This window comes from Empidonax traillii, unplaced genomic scaffold (genome assembly GCF_003031625.1).
Source record: "Empidonax traillii isolate 1590-97213 ecotype Southwest subspecies unplaced genomic scaffold, ASM303162v1 scaffold3:size4013460, whole genome shotgun sequence".
NCBI classification, from domain to species: Eukaryota; Metazoa; Chordata; class Aves; order Passeriformes; family Tyrannidae; genus Empidonax; species Empidonax traillii.
This window is the reverse complement of record NW_020955196.1, coordinates 2,025,543-2,045,068: the sequence shown is the minus strand read 5'-3', so window position 1 is coordinate 2,045,068 and position 19,526 is coordinate 2,025,543. Positions and strand designations below refer to the sequence as shown.

Below are 19,526 nucleotides of genomic sequence, written 5' to 3'. Positions count from 1 at the left end.
CTTGCCTCCATACAAGTGAGAACATCTGTAGACAACAGATGGAGAAGAATATTTGGGATTGCTCTTGCTGGAGCCTTGATGCAAACACAGCTACAAGCTTCCACTGTCTTAGAGTGTAGATTTTGCCAAATCCTGCCTACAGGGCTCTGGTGGCCTGTGCTCTTATTCCTTACTAATAGGTCTTCCTATAGATTCTCAAAGAGGTTGCGTTCAGACCCTCTGTGATATGCCTGCTCCCCATTTAGGGTCTGGCACCTGATCCTTATTCCTTCAGGATGGAGAGAAGCACTGTGGTCAAGCCATCTCAACCTCTTCAGCCACACAGCTCTCTAACCAAAGAGTAAGTTGCCATGTGAGTGTCTGAACCAGCCAGAGGAGTTTTTCTTTTAGCCTTTTGGGAAAACTGATTACTTCATGCCATGCATAGCTTTATCACCCAATGAGAGTTTGTTTATCAGCTCCACTCTCACAAGTAGGTAACTGTGAAAAGACTCAGTGGTGACTAAGTTCCTGCTGGAAATAGTCTGGAGTTTCTTTCAAAGCCACACCTGTTCATGTGACACAAGCCTCTTGGGTGAGCCGCCTGCTCTCTCATGGCATTGAGAAACAGTATGTCACACCCCAATGAAAAGCAAGGTACGGCCGTATTGAGCACAGAAATATATATGTAAGCAAAGAAATGTCTTTAGACAGGCAAGGAACACTGTCCATTTAACCATATCCAATGTTTGCACTCTCTCTCTCACACACACAAAATATTTGTCACCTGAGTAATATTTCTATTTGGTTAAGAGGGAAGAAGAATGAAAGGGGAAAGGCAAAGTTACTAGGAGGGGATGCATAAAAGTTTCTGATTCAACTGTGATGAAGGCAGCTGAAGACAAAATGCCTACTGGTTTCTGCAGGTGCCCAGGTCCTTACAATTGTGATACACAGAAACAGAATATAGTCTTTCCATGTCCAAACTTACCACAATTACATGCTTGAAAAGAAGCTTTAAAATACAAAATGAGTCACAAAGAAATTGACAAGAAGATGTAGTCTTGTAATAGTCCCTTTCAGAGGATGCAGTAATTTGTACACACTTGCTTCCTATTTATCAAAATTACCTGTCACACCTTACACTGACACCATGGGATTGGAATACATGATGCAATGCAATGATGGCTCACGATGACGAGTACACAGAATGAACCTTGTTGCTTGTATTTCAGCTGATCCTCCCAACCATGACTCACCGGTGAAGGACTGAACTTTTTGTCCTTAGGCAAAGGGCACAACAGCTGTGTCTCCCAGACACGGTGCCAAGGCTTCCATGACATCTCCAAGTGCACTCAAGATAAGGCCATTCAAGAGCAGTTTTTTTCTACCACAGGGCTTTTTGGCACACATAGCAAGGAGAAGGCTTGCAGACAAGTGAGAGAGACAAATCAAGAACCCTGTAGCTTTCACTTCCGCACTCTGGTCTGAGGCTTCAAAATTAAATGGAATTGGGGGAAATTACCTAGCCATTTGTTTATTCACTTTTTTTAATATCTGACTCAGATTATCGTGAGGAGCAGGTGAAACTCTGATGAAGCTTGCAGCTGTTTCTACGGTTTCATCCTTGATGTCCACATTGGTATCACTAATGTTAACACAAACACTAATGTTAACAGAAAACAGCTGCTCCTACTTCTGTTCCTAGCAAGACTCTGCCCTTACAAATGTAAGCAAGCCTGATGACAGACACTGATGGTTGCTAAGGCCAGTTGATTCCAGAAGGAGGTGAGTAGATATTCCATTATAGGGGCATCTTTCAGACAGCATTCTGCCATTCATTCATACAAAATCAGATTCGTTCCCATCACTCTTTGGGCCACAGTAAAACTGAGCTTTGAAAAAAAGTCCTGACTAAAGCAGAAGTCACTACCCAAAACCACCATGAAGCTAGGAGCTCTAATAACCCCTCTTCTAGCTAGCACCTTTTCTAACTAGCAGTCCCCAGCGTGCAGCCAGTTTGCACAACACTTAACTATTTAATATTTACCACAAACAAAATTAGGTTCTGCTTAGAGAAAAGAAAATGTTCATAGAATTTTTTCAAATCACTATTTAAAAAGCAGGAGTTCTTTCTTTCAGAGCCAACTCCATTGTAATAAATCAAAGTTCAGCCTTCTCTCTCATCTGTTGTGCGCCTAAGTATAAGAATACTTTTGCAAAGAAATTTAGAAGAACATTAAAATGTGGTGCTTTGGTAATGGGCTTAAATGGTAACTAAAATGTGTTAATTTCTCCAACAGTTTTCCCCACTTCCTTATGGAGTAACTCAGGTCAAGCAGGATATAACAACACAGCTAAGGATGATCTTTCATTTGCAAAGAACGTGAAAATGCTATGGAAATGTTGAATGATTTTAGAAACAGAAACTCAGATAGCATCGGTTATCTAGAGAGAAACTGAAAACTCTGGTTTCAAACTGTGCCTGTCTAGACTCAATGTAGAGTCTAACAGCTGCTTCACTGTGAAAGTGTTAATTAAATAACCACAGCAGAAATACAAATGGCCACAAAGACTACACGGGAAACCTGGCAGCTCGGACATGTCAGGTCACCTTCACTGCTTCTAACTGGATGCAAACCCCAGAGACTGTAACTACTGTGGATAACGGGTATAGCTTGGAATAGATGGTCCCTGTGAGCTGGGTAAGGAACATACCAGGTACCAACCTGGAACCCACTGCATGTAGGACCCTACACTTCTTCAGCTAGTCTCAGTTCACCACACCCTGTGCACCAACCAGAAGCGCAGGAGTAGCTACTGACTGAAGTCATGATCTGTCAGCACTGCCCAGTCCAGCACACAATGGAGAAAATGGCTGTGCTACTGCAAGTCCTGAACAAAAAAGTTATTTTGTGCTGGTAAAAACACTTCTCTATTTGAAAAAGCGGGTCTGGCCAATGCTATAAACACATTCTGCAGTTTGGAACAGGAGAGCTTCTTAGGTCTAGGGGCCTGTTGCTTGCAGCTGCTTTAGATAGAAGGTACAGAAATGCAGGTACTGCTTTTGCAGGATGTATATCTGCATTTGACATGGTTAATGAGAGGTGCTCCCGAGAAACAGCTACAAAAACTTGCTGAAGATAGTGGTGAAATATATTTGCACAGCTGCTTTTATCATGTTCCTGTGAATAGAACTCTATTTTTGAGCTTGGTTTCACAAAATAATGGAAATGGGATGTCAGAAAGCATAACGGTAAGATGGAGAAGCAGCAGTAACAGCTAAATGAGCAACTCTGGAATCATTCATATCTGACTGGAATATTGTGTTAACTATTTAGAAACAACTGTTTCTAAAACACTTAAGTAATAGCCACTGAAATAGCTTTTTGAAAATTATTTGTAAAATGCCAGGCAACTTTTCTGCTTAACAATTTTAGTGGGTTTTTTTTGTCATCAGGCTACACTGTCCTCAGATAATTCAACAGCTCCCAAGTAGAGTCCAGACCAGCCAAGTTGTCCTTTTCAATCTCTCAATCACTGCTACAAACCTCTCTTTGTGATGAGAACCAAGCATATGACCAGAACAGGTGTCTCAGGTAGTTCTGGCTACCCATACATATCCTTTGTTTCCATCTTCAGTGTGTACCTCCACTCACATTCTATGAAATTGCATGCAGATATCCACAGATACCAGAAAGGAGATCTCGGCACTCCATATGAGAGTGATTCCTGGATGCTTGGCAATTCTACAGGGGTTGGGGAAGACGCAAATACAGCTCATATCTTTGGAGGTGTTTGGGAAAGAGGCATTCCTTAGGGATGTCTCTGACAAAGCTAATGGTGTATGCTGTAATTCTAGCCCTTGAGACATGAGGAGAAAACCCTGTGAGATATCTTGATGACTATATTCAATCACATGAGTTATCTTGTAGTCAGTGTTAATGCAGACTTCAGAAATCGCCAGGCACTCCTCTTCAAGGCAGGGCTGAACCTTATTTTTAAGTCAGATATCTTTCTAAAACATTTATTTCCTTCACCCTCTATGCTTTGATAAGTAGTGAACATTGTTATGATTTTGCTCACCTACTTGGCCAAGGTGGTTTTGCTTCCAGGCTGTCATGGATGCCGTAATGAGAAAGGACTCTGAGCATTCCAGCTACTCCTGGATCTGTTTCCACTGAAGTCGGGAACCACCTCTTACACTAGCCACCATTCTTATACCACAGGTGTCCAGTGCTGAGGCCCATAAATGCACCAGTTGCTTTCTTAAGGACTAATTTCTGTATCAGTATTTATAAATACATTTAAGTTTATTATTTGTATCTATATGTATTCTTGGAGCATCAAATATTTGTTCATGGAAACATCAAACTATTAAAATCTATTTTAAATCTAGTGTCATGTTCAGTCATGAAACATCACTATTTAGCTAATTTCTGTGGTTGGTCTCTATTCCCTTGATTTCACCTTTTCAGCTCTTACTCTCAGCCCAAGGGGGCTCTCTGACCCCAATTTCTGTTCTGTTGCTTCCAGACCAAATTTTTTCCCCCATTTCAAGCCCTTGACGGATGTCTTTTATTCCTAAGCCCCTGAACAACTTTCCCTTCATTGAATCCACTACAACTTTGGAATGTGCTCTTGACTACCCTTGCCTGGGTTAACAAGAATGCAACAGAACACACCAAAAAGGATTGAGAGATGCCAAGAACTGGAAGTGTTGGTTTGGGTCTAGCATATGAAAATAGAAAACTGACTATACATTTCTAATGGTATACTTTTAACTTGCACTCAGCATTTACTTATGGGAGATTTGTATTTGCAAGAAGGTTTGCATTGATGGAAGCTCTCTGAAACTCTCCCATTGAATGAATGTTTGTTCTTACAAAATTAATGAAAGATGTAGGCATCTAATCAATTTGCAATTTTGTTTGATTCTTCTTATCTTTATAGAACTGAAATGTCCATAGAGGACATTAGCCATTATGAGGTGATATCAATGGCAAATTGAGCACCATGAAAAGAAAAATAAATTATATTCAGAGGGAAAATTCCATGCATAGTGTGTATTCAACTGGAAAATTAACAATAACTGTTTTTTAAAGATACTTGTGAAACAATCCAAGTTTATTCTCAGAACTATTAATGAAAAACATAAATTTAAAACTACGTAAACAAAGACAAATGCTGTAAGACCTGATGATCCTCTCCTTCCCTCTCTATGCTTGTATCCAGTACTTCTCTGACGTGTTTTTTGGATTAAAAAAAGTTATATTTTGACATATATGCTGTTCAGGATGTGAAATTCCATAGACATACCTGCAAACATATTTAGCTCTTAAAGGGAAACTGTTTGCTTAATATTCCTTAGAGAAATGACCTTTAAAACATCAGAAGAGAGATTATTTTTGAAACAAAGTTAGCCCCCAAAATGAGAGGATTTAGAGCTTTAAAAAATAAAAACAACTCTGAACATACAAATATATATTTGTGTGTATATATATATATATATATATACAAATACATATATAGCCTCAGGTTTATTTATATAAAAATATATGTATATATAATTTCCTTTTGTACTTCAGTTATCATTGTCCATGAAGGACTCACATAAATTCCATGGGAAAAACTTCAGATGTGAAAAATATCATAACTATCAAGCTGTTTCAATCAGATGCTCTCACCCCTGATCATCACCCTCTTATTCTCATACCACCACAAAGGGACAGATTCCTGACCAATCTCCTTAGCCTCTGGCTCTGCAATATCAAAATACTGTGGCCAGATGGTTTTATTATCCAGGAGGTGAGGACAGCATGATATTCCCCAGAAGGAGATGTAACTTTTTTATAGGACATTATATTTTTTTTTAAGCAGAAGAAAACACTGGTGTGTGAATATAACAATTTCATGGCTGCCTGTACAATTAAGAAGAACGTCTTTTCACCTTAGAGAGATTATCCTTGTCCTGAAAATCTCATAACAAAAATGGAGACAAGAGAAGGTAAAGCAATAAAAAGAGGGCAGATGAAAACTGAAAAAAACCGACCTGTTAAAACACCTACTGATAACAAAGCCCAGTTGCCTTTCTCCATGATAATTGGAAATTAAAAGGAGAAACTCTGGAGTACCTAACAGAAGACAAGACAGAGCAAGCAGTTGGGGGAGGGCCTTGGAGAAAAAAACCCTATGAAACATGGCCGAACATATCCCAGGAAGCAAGCAGGCATGGAGTAAGTCAGAAGAAAAGGAAACTTAGAAAAGGACAAGAAGATTGGGCAAGTCAGGAAAAACAGCCATTCTACAAATACAAGGAGGACTGAACTCAGCTGGGTCACCAAAGTGAAGAATAAGACTTTAAAAGAGAGTCAGGAAAAGCAGTAAAGAAAGGGAAGATATTCAGACTCCTTAACACCAACATAGCATTAAGAAGCAGGCATTCTTTATTCAGTGCTGGATGCACAAGGGAATATTTCCTCCAAAGTATCATGCATGCACAGAAAAGGCTCCTGTTTATGTACTATACTTTACATACCTATTCACTGTTTTTCCCCAGAATGAACATGCATGTGATAATAATTTCCCCAAAATCAGTAACATAGATTCCCTCCCCCTTGCACATGCATTCTTCTGTCCCTGGGGTCCCTCCAGTGGTGTCTGGTGGTCGTCAGCCCTGAAGTTATACCTGACTGCCCAATGAACTCAATGTCACTTTCTCAAATATGGAGTTGAGTTGGCACAACTAATAGAGTTATTCTCCTCTTCTCTCCTTGGTTACTGTTCAGCATGATCCCCATGACACAGTTCCATAGGCCAGTGATTTTTAAGAATAAGTACTGTATTTTCCCTACCACTGGACAAAACAGTTCTTCATCTGGCAACAAAAGGAAGAAGTCGGAAAATGGTAAGTTCCTTAGGACTGTGAGAAAGCAAATCTCCAACCCATTTTTTAGAAGGGTAAGAAGTTAAAGCTAGAAAATACAGGCTGATTAGCCTCACCTCAGTCCCTGGGAAGGTGATAGATAAACTAAGCCTTGAAACAATTTATAAACAAATGAAGAAGAAAAAGGTGATTGTGAGTAGTCATCACAGATTTATGCAGCAGGAACAATGCTTAACCAACCTGGTAGCTCTCTATGACCAGATGACTTGTTTGTTGAACAAGGGGTGGTAACTGGGTGTTTTGAATCTGAACTTCAGGAAGGCTTTCAACCCTGTCTCCCATAGACAAACTGACAGGGAACGAAGCAGATATGGATATGGTGAAGTAAACAGAGAGTTGGCTTGAACAGCCAGGCTGCAAACCTTGTGATCCATGGCAAGAAGTCCAGCTGGAGGCCAGTCACGATTGGAATGCATCAAATGTCAACAGTGGGGCCACTGCTGTTTAACATCTTCATTAATGACATAACCCTCAGAAAGTTTGCAAATGATACAAAGCTGGGAGCATTGGTTGATAACATATATGGGTGGATTGCCATTCAGAGGGATTTTGACAGCCTGGAGAAATGGGTTAACAGGAACTATAGGAGGTTCAAGAAAGAGAACTGCTAAGTCCTGCATCTGAGGAGAAATACTTCAAGTGAGCAGTACACACTGAGGGCCAACTGTCTGGAAGGCAGCTTTGCAGAGAAGGACCTGGGGGTGATGCTGAACACAAAGTTCACCATAAGCAGCCATGTGTCCTTCGGACAAACAAGGCCAACAGAGTCCTAGTTTTCACTGTTCTGTGCGTTGCCACTACCCGTAGTGGCATGGAAATGTGACCAGGTCACAAAGATGACAGAGACTGGATCATTTGAAATATGAAGAGAGTAAAAGAGATGGGATTGTTCAATCTGCAGAAGGCTCAGGGAAATGTTGCTGATGTGCCCAACTAGCTGGTCAGGGACTGCTCAAGCAGTAGGTTGGAACCAATGATCTCCAGAGGTCTATTCCTAAATCAACTGTTCTGTCACTCTGTGAAATTATTTACCTTGGCTTTCTAAATGTAATTATTCTCTAAGTCTTCCATAGTTTAATGCTGAGGGCATAAGCATAATTGCTTCCAACAGCAATACTTGGGAGGTTTATAGTTTAATGTAGACCTGGATCAATTTGTCAAGAAAAATACCAAGTACTTGAAATATTTGCATGGATCTTCCAATACTGTTTGATAGTTTTTTTAAAAAATGCTTTCATATTCTCTTACAAAAATATTTCTGAATATCAAAAGTGGGGAAGCCTCATTCCTCATAGATTTGTACTTTGAGGGTTCACTGCAAGTTGTACCATTAACTTTTTCCATCCTTGGGCATAAGAGCTCTGGTGTCTAATTGTTCTGGTGTTTGATTTGTTGAGACACAGTACCAGACAAAAGAAGGACTGCTATGGCTAGCCTAGAACTACATTTGTTAAACCTCACAGGCTACTTCACATATGCTGATTAGATAGCTTATTACTGCCAAATAAAGAGGACACGGACAGAGATATCTGATAAGTTTGGTCTCTCTCTTCCCCCTGCTAGACAGACCTATATTTACAAGTGTTCTAAGACTTGAATAAAATTCTCAGCTCACTTAGGCATGGAGACTAATAAGCAGAGAACAATTGCATAGATTTCTATATCAAATCCAACTAATGAGTGCATACTTTTTTTCATAATTTAAATATTTAAACAAGAGGAAGGTGCAAGACTGAGTATTTATGTAATAACAAATGGGCAGAACAGTAATATACACATTTCTTTGACTTAATTAAAAAAAGCACAAAAGAGGTATTTTAATAAAAGGTTATTTACATATACCCAACATCCTGCTTGCCCTCAGAGAAAGACATTTCAGAGTTTCAATTAAGAAAACTGTTTCAAAGACAAACAATTCCTATCAATGCATATTCTCATTGTAATAAGGTATTTTACAAAGCAATTTCAGAGTGCAGAGGCATTAATGTACCTAATTATTATGCAAAGGGAAAACTTCCACTGTCTATCCCCTAATTTCTGTATTTTCATGAAGAAAATTGCACATAAGCAAGAGAAAGGCTAATTTGTTTTCACCTTCTATTTGCTCAGAACCTCACTGATGTCACTCTAAACAGAAACACTAATAGTACACTGAATTGGAGAGTATATACTTGGAATTACTATTTCAGTGCACTTTAAATACAGTTTTAATTGTAATCCAGGCAACAAACTGTTTTGCCATATGAAGACAGAGAACTAGATCATAGTTTTCTCTCTCCTTATCCTACATAAACAATGGTTTTCAATAGAAACTCTGATGCTTTAGGAGAAAACTAGAAAGTTTGTATACAGGTTAAAAGTGTCCACAGGTATACTAGTAAGGGAAATTTTTGTGGTTTTGGTCTCCACAGCGTTCTCAGCACTAATATCAGTATCACTACAGTTAACACACTAATGTTCCTTTGTTAATTACCTAATTATACATATCCCTTTTTATCAGTTCAAAATTACATGGGTGTTTATACTGCATCAATTTTGCTGTTGAAACAACAAGTCTTGTATTTAGGCCACTTAAGACCCTTATGAAGGTGATTTCTATTAAATTAATCTTTTTCAGTCTGTAATGAATTACACTCAAACATGGCTATCTAAATTCATCACCATTCTGGCAAAATAATAAATGGACCAACAGCAGTAGTTATATAGCACATGGGAGGATTGGTTTTGTTTTTAAAGTACATATTAGCATTAAGTCCAAAGCACTTGATTAAAACACCAGGGTGCACTATGTTCCTGAAGCACGATAAGGAACCTCTGAGGAAGAGGCAGATGTGCACCACCTGAGGAATATCCCTCTCTGTGAATTGCTGCACTGCAGAAGGGAAATCAAGAGCACATCCTCTACCACTGAACTGTCACAGCTCCAGATGGCCCCATGCTCCAGGGAACCTTTGTTCTTTGCTCCCCCACTAAGCCTAATATACCAGCTGAAAGGATCCATGTGGCAGGGTTTGACTAGAGAAACTGCTCAAGTAAAAGGCATTACTGTACCTGACTTTATTCTTTCATAATTCTGAAAGTTTATCGGAGCTCCTGGTTTTAAACCAGACTTCAACTTGAACGTTGAGTGCTGCAGCTTTTTATCTTAAATGCCTCATGAGAGAGAAGTTCTTTCTCACCATACAACCTGAGGACAGAATGACGTCCCAGAGAGCATGGCAGCAAGATGGATCCTCTTCTAAATAAAGTTATTTACAGTAGCTTGGCATTTTCCTCCATAACACTGTTTGAGCACTACTCATTCATCAGTATGGTTTGCTAAAGTATAGGAGTCAGTACCAGGTTAAATAATCTTTATTCATTATATTTATGAAGAAGCCTCAGCGAAGTTTGTTTGCATGGAGCCATTAACCATACCTATTGCACAACAAGCAGCCTATCAACATACTCTCCCAGGCAAACACCTTCCAGGACAAAGAATAAGCTTTATTGCTTCAGTTTAACAAACTATGATTATTTGCTCAACTGACTACTGGAGATGCACCATCAATCTTCCTCAGTTCTCTCTACTGCCATATTTTAATGCAAGATATTGTTTTGCATAAGCTGCTTCTGCCTTGGAGGAGAAATGCAAGCCAACCAGGTAAGGGTCATATCAGCTATATCCCAACAGTTCATACACATCAGCTCATAGTTCTCTGGCTAGGCTAGTCTTGTGACATGCCTTGAGCATGTCAATTCAAATCATAGCTAAAAAATGCATATAAAGCTTATTAAGGCAATCTTAAGTCTATATAAGAGTGATAGTTAGACTTCAACTGCAGTAACAAATAGGAAAAAACCTGACTGCCACTTTAAGTTACAAATAAGATACAGACACAACAGGGGAATTTAAGTTAATGTGTTTTACTTGGAAATTTAATTTAAAGGAAATTTTAATAAGAAAACACTGAAGCTATTGAAAAAGCATGTTTCTGGGCCCCATAGTTTTTTTACATGGAAACGAATATTAACCAGGAACCAACAGACTATACAGGCAGTGTTTGCTCTATGATGGACTAATACCTCACTTGTTCCTACCAGTTATCAGTAGCTTTTCACTTTCAGTTTTAAACTGTGAGTTTAATTTAGTCAGTTTTCCATCACTCGAGATCTTTTCTGATAGTAAGTTGCCTTTAAATCGCTACATCCTAACTCCTTATATGTAACTAGAGCTACCTTGACACTTAATTCTTCTACAGCTTCAAAGCACTGTGGTGACTAGAATAATTTTCAAAACCACAACTGAGTTCTTAGCAGAATTTATGATCACTGCTTTACCTGCATTCATAACAGAGAGCTGTGGAAGAAAAAAAACCTATAAGAGAATGCGCATACACTGCAGTGTTCAGCTTGTGTTATTGGTCAAGAGTTCTGAGAAAAAGAATACTTTCTCATGTGCAGGTGAACCATAATCTCCTATGCACAGCTATGCTGCTTCTGGGCAAGTTCAGTATGCAGGCAGAGGTGTTCCAAGTAATTTTACCTCCCTACAGCATACCCTGGATTAGTAGAGTTAAATTTGCAACAGTTAATGCAATCCATATTTGCCTATTACACGATCAGTGAAAGAAGATAAATTACCATTTCTGATCCCAGATCCAAAACACTAAACTGTAAAAGCTGAGCAGAAGTGTTGGGAGGTTTCTTCATAAGAACCCCCTCAAAAATAGGGCAACATCACAGTAGTAGGAATTGCTATAAACGCTGTAATGAAATAAAGGTAAGAATAGCTGGCTCAGATGATTAGTAATGAGCAACTGAGTCTTTCATTAACTGGGCACTAACCTAAACGTAGCCAAGGCTGGTAGTTGCCAGGTTTCTTTAGCATTGCTTGGGCCCCGCAGATGGCAGTGGCAGCATGACTGACGGCATTGCCTCAGTCCTCGGGGCAGCTGCGCTGACTCACAGAGATCAGCACCACCAGTAACTCACAGGTGCACACCTATGCTGGAAATGGCAATCCTGTCCTGCAGCATTCAACATCACGGAGAAAGCATTCAGACTCAAAAGCTGTAAAGAAAAATAACAAAGGTCATGCAGCCCTATATATCAGCCCCACTGTGCTAGAACTCAGAATCACAGAATAGTTAGTGCTGAAAGAGACCTCTGGAGATCATCCAGTTCCACTCCTCTGCCACTGTAGGGTCAGCTAGAGCAGGTGACACGGGAACGTGTCCAGGTGGGTTTTGAATGTCTCCACGACCTCCCTGGGCAGCGTGCTCCTGTGCTCTGCCACCCTCAATGGAAAGAAGTTCTTTCTCATGTTGAGGTGGAACTTCCTGTGTTTTTGTTTATGGCCATCGCTCCTCATCCTGTCGCTGGGCACCACCAGAAAGAGTCTGGCACCTTCCTCTTGGTACCTGCCTCTGAGATATTTATATGCATTAATGAGGTCCCCTATCAGTCTTCCCCTCTCCAGACTCCCGCAGTCTCTCCTCACGGATGCTCGGCAGCATTCAGCTGCCCCGATCCCTACCCCTGCGGATAAGGTAAGGGGCTGCGGTCTCCTCAGCGGCGGCTGACGGAGGGCTTTAAAAACCAGCAGCAAAGTTGGACGACACGGAGCCTTCGCCGCCGTCTCCGCCAAACCAACACCAGCACCAGCACCAGCACCCGCACCCGCGCCCGCGCCCGCGCCCCTCTTCGGCGGCCAGGCCGGGCTGGGCCGGGTGGGGCGCTCCCCGCACCCGGCCCGCCCAGCGCCGCCGCTGCCCCGCACCTCGCCCGGCGGCCCGAGGGGGACGGCCCCAAGGTCAGGCGGCGGCGGCGGCGGCGGCGGGCGGGGGGCCGGGCCCGTAACGGATGTGCCCGCCCGCCCCGCCTCCTGCGCTGACAGAAAGGCGGCGGCGGCTCCTGGTGCGGCAGCCGCGCGGGGGCTGGTGCGGAGCAGCAGCGGCGCCTCCGGAGCCGCCCGAGAGCCCGCCCGCGGCAACCGCCGCCCCGCACGCCCACGAGCCCCCTGAGCCGCTCCGCTCCGCTCCTCTCCGCCTCGCTCCGCTCCGCCGCCGGCTTTGCCCGGGCCGCCGCGCCCCCCCCTCCCCCCGGGGATGGCGGTGCTGTCTCTAGCCCTGGAGGGACTCGCCATCTTCGGGCTCATCCTCTTCGTCGTGCTCTGGCTCATGCACTTCATGTCCATCATCTACACGTAAGCGCCGGGGTGCGGGGGGATGGCGCCGCGTTGTTCCGTCACCCACCCGCCATCGCGCCCGGAGCGCCCGGGCAGCGGGGCCCGTCCGCTGCCGCCGCACCGCCTCCCCCGCGGCCGGCGGCTCCTCTTCCCCCGGGTGTCAGCACCGGGCCGGCCGGAATCTCCCAGCCCGGAACCGCATCGCCCGTCGGCCGCGTCCTGCGGCCCCGCCGGGAGACCCGGGAGTCGCGCCGCCGTCCTCAGCGCAGAGCTGGGTTCGTGCTATCGCTCTTCGGGTAAAACCCGCCCTCTGTGGGTTTCTGCCTCCTGCTCTGCGCTGCGATCTTTGCTTGTTTGCCTTCAGCGCTGGTTGGGAAGGCTTGGGTTTTGTTGGTGCCGGTACACCTGTACAGCGAGGCTTTTCCGGTGATGGTGGGAGACCAGCGTGCAGAGCACTTAGAAAATGTGTGATGTTTGATTGTGCAACGACTGTACAGCAGAACAACTGAAGGAGTACAGTATCCTCTGCTAGGCAGACAAAATTTTAGCCATTTCAGCTGCTTTTTTTCTATTGAGAAATGGTGGTAGTACTAATAAAAACAAGTATATATAGTGTATTAGACCCTTCCTGGATAAGTGCAAGTAGAAATTCTTTTAGAGCTTGTGAACAGGGTTTGCCTTTTTTACTGACAAACAAAGCAGATAGAGCCTAGAAGAGGCATTGGCTTCTGGGCATGTGAGGAAAGTATTAAGAAGGCATCTCTTTTTGTAGAAGGTCATGTTTTGCTCTTTTAAGCAAAAGGCCACTCTTGCATCACTCCTAGGATTAGAAAATAATCTGAATTTCGGTTTACTTTGCTTGTGCTTATCTATTCTCTTTTCTTGCTGTTCCCCTGCATCTGATAGGTATCTGTGATAAATCTCAGCCGTTGTTGAAAGCCAGTCTCACAGAATAGCTATGGGTGGAAGGGGTCATCCCAGAGCACATGGCATAGGACTGTGTCCAGACAGTTCTTGAATATCTCCAGTGAGGGAGCCTCCACAGCCTCTCTGGGCAACCTGTTCTAGTGCTTGGTCACCCCCACAGTAAAGAAGTTCCTCCTCATATTCAGGTGGAACTTCCTCTGCATTAGTTTCAGGCCATTGCTTCTCATCCTATCACTTGGCTCCACCAAGAGGAGCCTGGCTTCATCCTTGACACCCTCCGTGCAGATACTTAGAGACAGTAATGAGGTCCCATCTCAGTTGTTTCCTCTTGAGGCTGAAGAGACCCAGTTCCCTCAGCCTTTCCTTATAAGAGATGTCCCTTAATCATCTTTGTTGCCCTCCACTGAACTTGCTTCAGGAACTCCATCTCTCTCGTGTACTAAGGAGCCCAGAACTGGACACAGACAGGTGAGGCCTCACCAGGGCTGAGTAGAGGGGCAGGATGACTTCCCTCAATTCGCTGGCAATGCTTTTCCTAATGCACCCCAGGATACCATTGGCCTGCATTGCCACAAGGACACACTGCTGCTTCATGGACACCTTGTTGTCCATGAGGATCCCCAGGTTTTTCTCAACAGAGCTGCTTTCCAGCAGGTCAGCCCCCAGCCTGTGCTGGTGCCTGGGGTTATTCTTCCCCAGGTAAGGACCCTGCACTTGCCTTTGTTGAATTTTAGACTGTTTTTCTCTGTCCGTCTCAACAATCTCTCAAGGTCCTTCTGAAGGGCTGCACAAACCTCTGGGGTATTGGCCGCTCCTCCCAGCTTTGTGTTATCAGTGAACTTGCTGAGGAGGCATCTGCTCCTTCATTCAAAGCACTGATGAATAAGTTCAATAATACTAGGCCCAATATTGAACCTTGGGGGACACCACTACTGACAGGCCTCAAAATAGATCCTGTGCCACTGATTATTACCCTCTACGATCTCCTGTTTAGGCAGTTCGCAGTCCTCCTCATTTTTCTCTCATCTCTCATGCTTCCAGAGTTGAATTTATGGATACCAGAGATTTGCTTCTTTTGCCCTTGGTCTTAGTTGCCCTATGGTTTGATTTGGGTTTTTTCTTTGTTTGTTTGTTTGTGGGATTTTGGTTTATTTTATGTGAAATGTAATAAGATCTAATAATTTATTTCTACTCTAATTAAGTTACTCCTAGATCTTATATTCACTTGGATAATTAACTTCTTTCTTGAAATCTACCTGTATGAGTTGTTTTGGATGGCAGGATTTCAGTACTGGGGAGCAGAAAGAGTGCATAATGGGAGATGGAAACCATGGACTGTTGTGGACACAGCTGATTTTGGACAGCTTTGAAACTGATTAAAACAGTCCATTGCATGTTAAAACCTCAACCTATCAGGTGAACCTTTGTAGTGCTGCTGCTCATAAATCTTTAAGAAAGAGTGACAGCCGTAAGGGGCAGGAGATGCAAATGGGGATATAGGGGAAGACATGCGAGAGGGTAAACAGGAGGGAGAAGGATGAGATATGCTAAGAGACATGGTAAGAAAGAACAGGGGAGAACTAGAGAGAAGGGCATGCTTTTGGCAGTCATTTCCACCGGAGCTACCCCTTCAAAGGCACTGCCTCTCGTGGAGGAGGCACACTGGAGGAGGGACCTTCCTGAATGTGCTCTGGGCTGTATGTAAGATACCCTTGAAGGGACTTTGACCTGTCAAGCAACCCACCCTCTGGAACTGCAGCCTGTGGATGACTCACCCATGAGGAGACTGCTGACAGTGGCATGCTCGTACTGGAGCAGACATTCAGCTAAAGGGATTGGAACCTGTAGCCAGTCTCTCCTGAGCAGCTACACCTGCTAGAGCAGAGTAACAGTTAGGACACAACCAGCAGTGGAGGAAAATAAATGAGAAGCAAGGCATGACAGAAAAGCCTTTACATGCTGACCTTTGCCTCCTGTGTTGTCTGGCTGAAGGGCGGGAGAGGGACTGAATGTAAGAAACTGCAAAAGACCAGTTTGGATAGAAAAGAGGGGAGGAAATGTCTCTGACTGAAGCAGAGCCTTGGGAAGGAAGACAAAAGGTACTTCCCTGAAAGTTAAGTAGTTTGTCTTTTTTGTCTCTCAGTACCCACACTGATAATTAGTTGCCCATTAATTGCCAATAATTTGAGTAGCATTACCTGAGTTGAGGCAGTTTTGCCTGTGGCAGTAAATTGGTGGGGAATACAGGCAGCAGTTGGACCTGGGTTTGGAGTATTTGCAGTCATGTGAAACCTAAACGGAGTTGTGTTTTGTGTTAACGGGAACTTGTCTTATGAGTGTATGTATTGTGTATGGGGAGTTAATGCAGATTATGTGTTAACAGGTGGAAAACTTGCCCGTTGTGAAGAGGATGGTAAAAACTGGGGTGATCCAGTTTGAGCCTCTGAGACCCCTGGAGAAAAGTGTGCTTCCAGTGGGGATCTGGAGTTACTGTCTCAGCAGGGCCAGAGCCAGAAACTCTTTGACAGAGTAATGGGCTGATGGTAACAGGGGTATTTAATGTTCAGTGTGAAAAGAAGACCCATGGTTGGAGGTGAACAGCTGGTTGCACTGAAGTGACCAAATTGCAGTCTGTGCTGAGCTGGCAGGATGTTGTGGAGGAGCTGCCTCAGTTACAGTGATTTGAGGAAGCAGGACCACAGCTTCCCATAGTATGGCCTTTGAAGTACTAAAGAAACACTGGACACCTAAAGCAGGCATTCCAGGGAGCTGTCCTTGTAGTGGCTGTGGTGGTACTGGGCAACTGGAGCTGATGTGATATAGCTGATGTCTAGAGAGAGCACTGCTCTGGTGATTTTGGAGCCTATGGCACTTGTTAGCATTGCCCTGTGCAAGGGAGGAGGACTGTGGGGTTTTCTGATGGAATTGTACATGGAGGAATACCCCAGTCCTACAAGCAAGGTACCTCTGTGAAAGGAATTAGCAGAAGCAGGTGGTCAACTCTACTTCGAATGCTGGAACATGTTTCTGGGGAAAGGACCCCAGATAGATGATGATTTTTAGTGCTATGACATGAAAACTCTGGTGTCTGGACATTGTTACCAGTGCCCCATATCTCATAGAGACTAGTTCTGTCCTGGATAGCAGGCACAGGACACTGCACTCTTTCTTAGACCCCTGAGGTATGAAGATGTTTTCACTTACAGAAACTTCTTTTGATGTCAGGGGGAGGATGCAGTATTAGAATAGAATTACATGGTACTTGTCATATACTGAAAAATACTTACATCATACCTGCTAGAGGAAGCAAAGAGGAAAGTTGAAACTTATTAGTCTTTCTGTTTTCTCTTTATGGACAATATTGTTGTTTTGGGTTTTTTTAAAGTCATCACGGTAGGGGCTTCTTGTACTCAGTCTGCACTGTACCTAGCCCTGCTGAACTGGTGAGCTGGAAGAGCTGACCTCTGACCCTGGACTACTAAGATAGTGTTTTAGCAGTAAGATAATGTTGTCAGTGAAGCTGTTGGGGACTAGACAGTCATCCTTCTGTGGTTCCCCATTGGTATTTAAGATGTTCAGTTTAGCAAGACACTCAGAACATGTGCAAATTAAGTAGATAAATGAGGTTATTCGAGAAAGTAAGCTTTTTTGTCTTGAAATGCTGTCAGCAGTTGTCAACCTTAAGGTCAAGGTGGCATTTCTTTTGCTTGGGCTGTAATGACTTTAAAAGTTGTAGTTTAAATGGCTTTAGAGTTTAAAAAGTTACAGTTACAGTTTAATGTTAAAGTTAAAAAGTTAAAGTTACAGTTTAAATGGCTTTAAAAGTTACAGTGTTTGGATATCTAATGTTCAACTGAGGAAGAATACCTGTCCTTCCGTAATGCATTTGCAAAATCTGATTCTTGCCACCTCTTACTCCTGCTGCCTTTCCTTGCTTTGAATGGATTTGAATCACAGAAACATTTAGGTTGGAAAAGCCAAGGTCACTGAGTCCAGACTGTGACTACCTTGTCAATTAAACCTTATCACAAAGTACCATGTCCAGTTCTTGAACACTTCCAGGAATGATGACTCCACCATTTCCCTAGGCAGCCCATTCCAAATCTTGAATAAATTCTTTGTAGTGTCCAGCCTGAAGCTCCTCTGGCACAGCAAGAGGCCATTTCTTCTTGTCCTATTGCTAGTTACCTGGGAGAAGAGGCCGACTCCCAGCTGGCTATAACCTCCTTTCTGGTAGCTATAGAGAGCAATAAGATCTCCCCTGAGCCTCCTCTTCTCTAGGCTAAACAACACTAGCTCCCTTAGCTGCTGCTTCACAAGACTTGTGCTCCAAACCCTTCACCAGCTTCATTGTTCTTCTCTGGACATGCTGCAGCACCTCAGTGTCTTTCTTGCTGTGAGGGGCCCAAAACTGGGCACAGGATTTGAGGTGTGGCCTCAGCAGTGTCAAGTACAGGGGGACAATCTCTTCCTTGGTCCTGCTGGCCACACTATTCATACACATCCAGACATCCTGATACAAGCCAGGATGCCATTGGCCACCTTGGCCACCTGGTCCCACTGCTATCTCTTGTTCAGCAGCACTCTCAGGCCTTTTTCTGCTGGGCAGCTTTCCAGCCACTCTTCCCCCAGCCTGTAGCACTGCCTGGGGTTGTTATGACCCAAGTGCAGGACCTGGCGCTTTGCCTTGTTGAACCTCATACAGTTGGCCTCAGTCCATCAATCCAGATCCCTCTCCAGAGCCTTCCTACTCTCCAGCAGATCAGCACTCCCACCCAACTTAGTGTCATCTGCAAACTTACTGAGGGTGCACTTGATCCCCTTGTCCAGATTGTCAACAAAGATATTAAAGACATTAGGTAATGTTTGGTAACTAAAACAAACATTAGATAATGTTTAGTAACTATTTATTTGTTTTTGCTGCTTTATTTTTCTGGTCCAAAAAAACGAACTCCTGTGAAGTCATGTTCTGGCTTTGAGTCTCCATTGTTCTTGTACCAGTTGTCAGTGGCAATTCTAATTATAGCACTTAATGGAAGTCACTTTAAGGCAGCCGCAGTCAGTTGATGCTGAGGCTCCTCATTGTCTTGGTTCCCAGGTGTAAGTGCGAAGGATAGTGTGTGTCACTTAATTGATAAACTGGTTTTAGACAAATTGATACTGCTGGATTTAGACAAATTATTTTAAAAAGCTTTTAGTTACAGTAGTCAATGAAGAAATAATGAATTCTGCATTTATGTGGCATTTGGGTGTAACTGGGCCTGTTGTGCCTTGTCTGCTGAGTGAAATACAAGACTTCCAGGAACGTATAAATGTAATAAAACACCCAAATATAACTAGCAGTAATTAATAGCCTTAGTGTAATGTGTATAGGCACAAGGAGGAAATTCAGCTTGCACAGATGCATAAAACATAGGTTCCCTGAGGTACTCAAGGTTCCTGAAACATTGAAGAACTTTTTAAACATGGCTTCCAAACCTAAACAAAACCCTCACATAGCCTATG

At 43.2% G+C, this 19,526-nt stretch overlaps 1 protein-coding gene across 1 annotated transcript in view; it reads left to right on the top strand.

The window, feature by feature from the left end:
• The first annotated feature begins 12,957 nt into the window (after window positions 1-12,957).
• Window positions 12,958-19,526, top strand: part of UGCG (UDP-glucose ceramide glucosyltransferase) — a 28,566-nt gene continuing 21,997 nt past the window's right edge. The window contains exon 1 of the mRNA XM_027909188.1: window positions 12,958-13,112. Coding sequence (XP_027764989.1) covers window positions 13,015-13,112 — 98 coding nt within the window. The 5' untranslated portion in view covers window positions 12,958-13,014. The remainder of the gene's footprint in view (window positions 13,113-19,526) is intronic.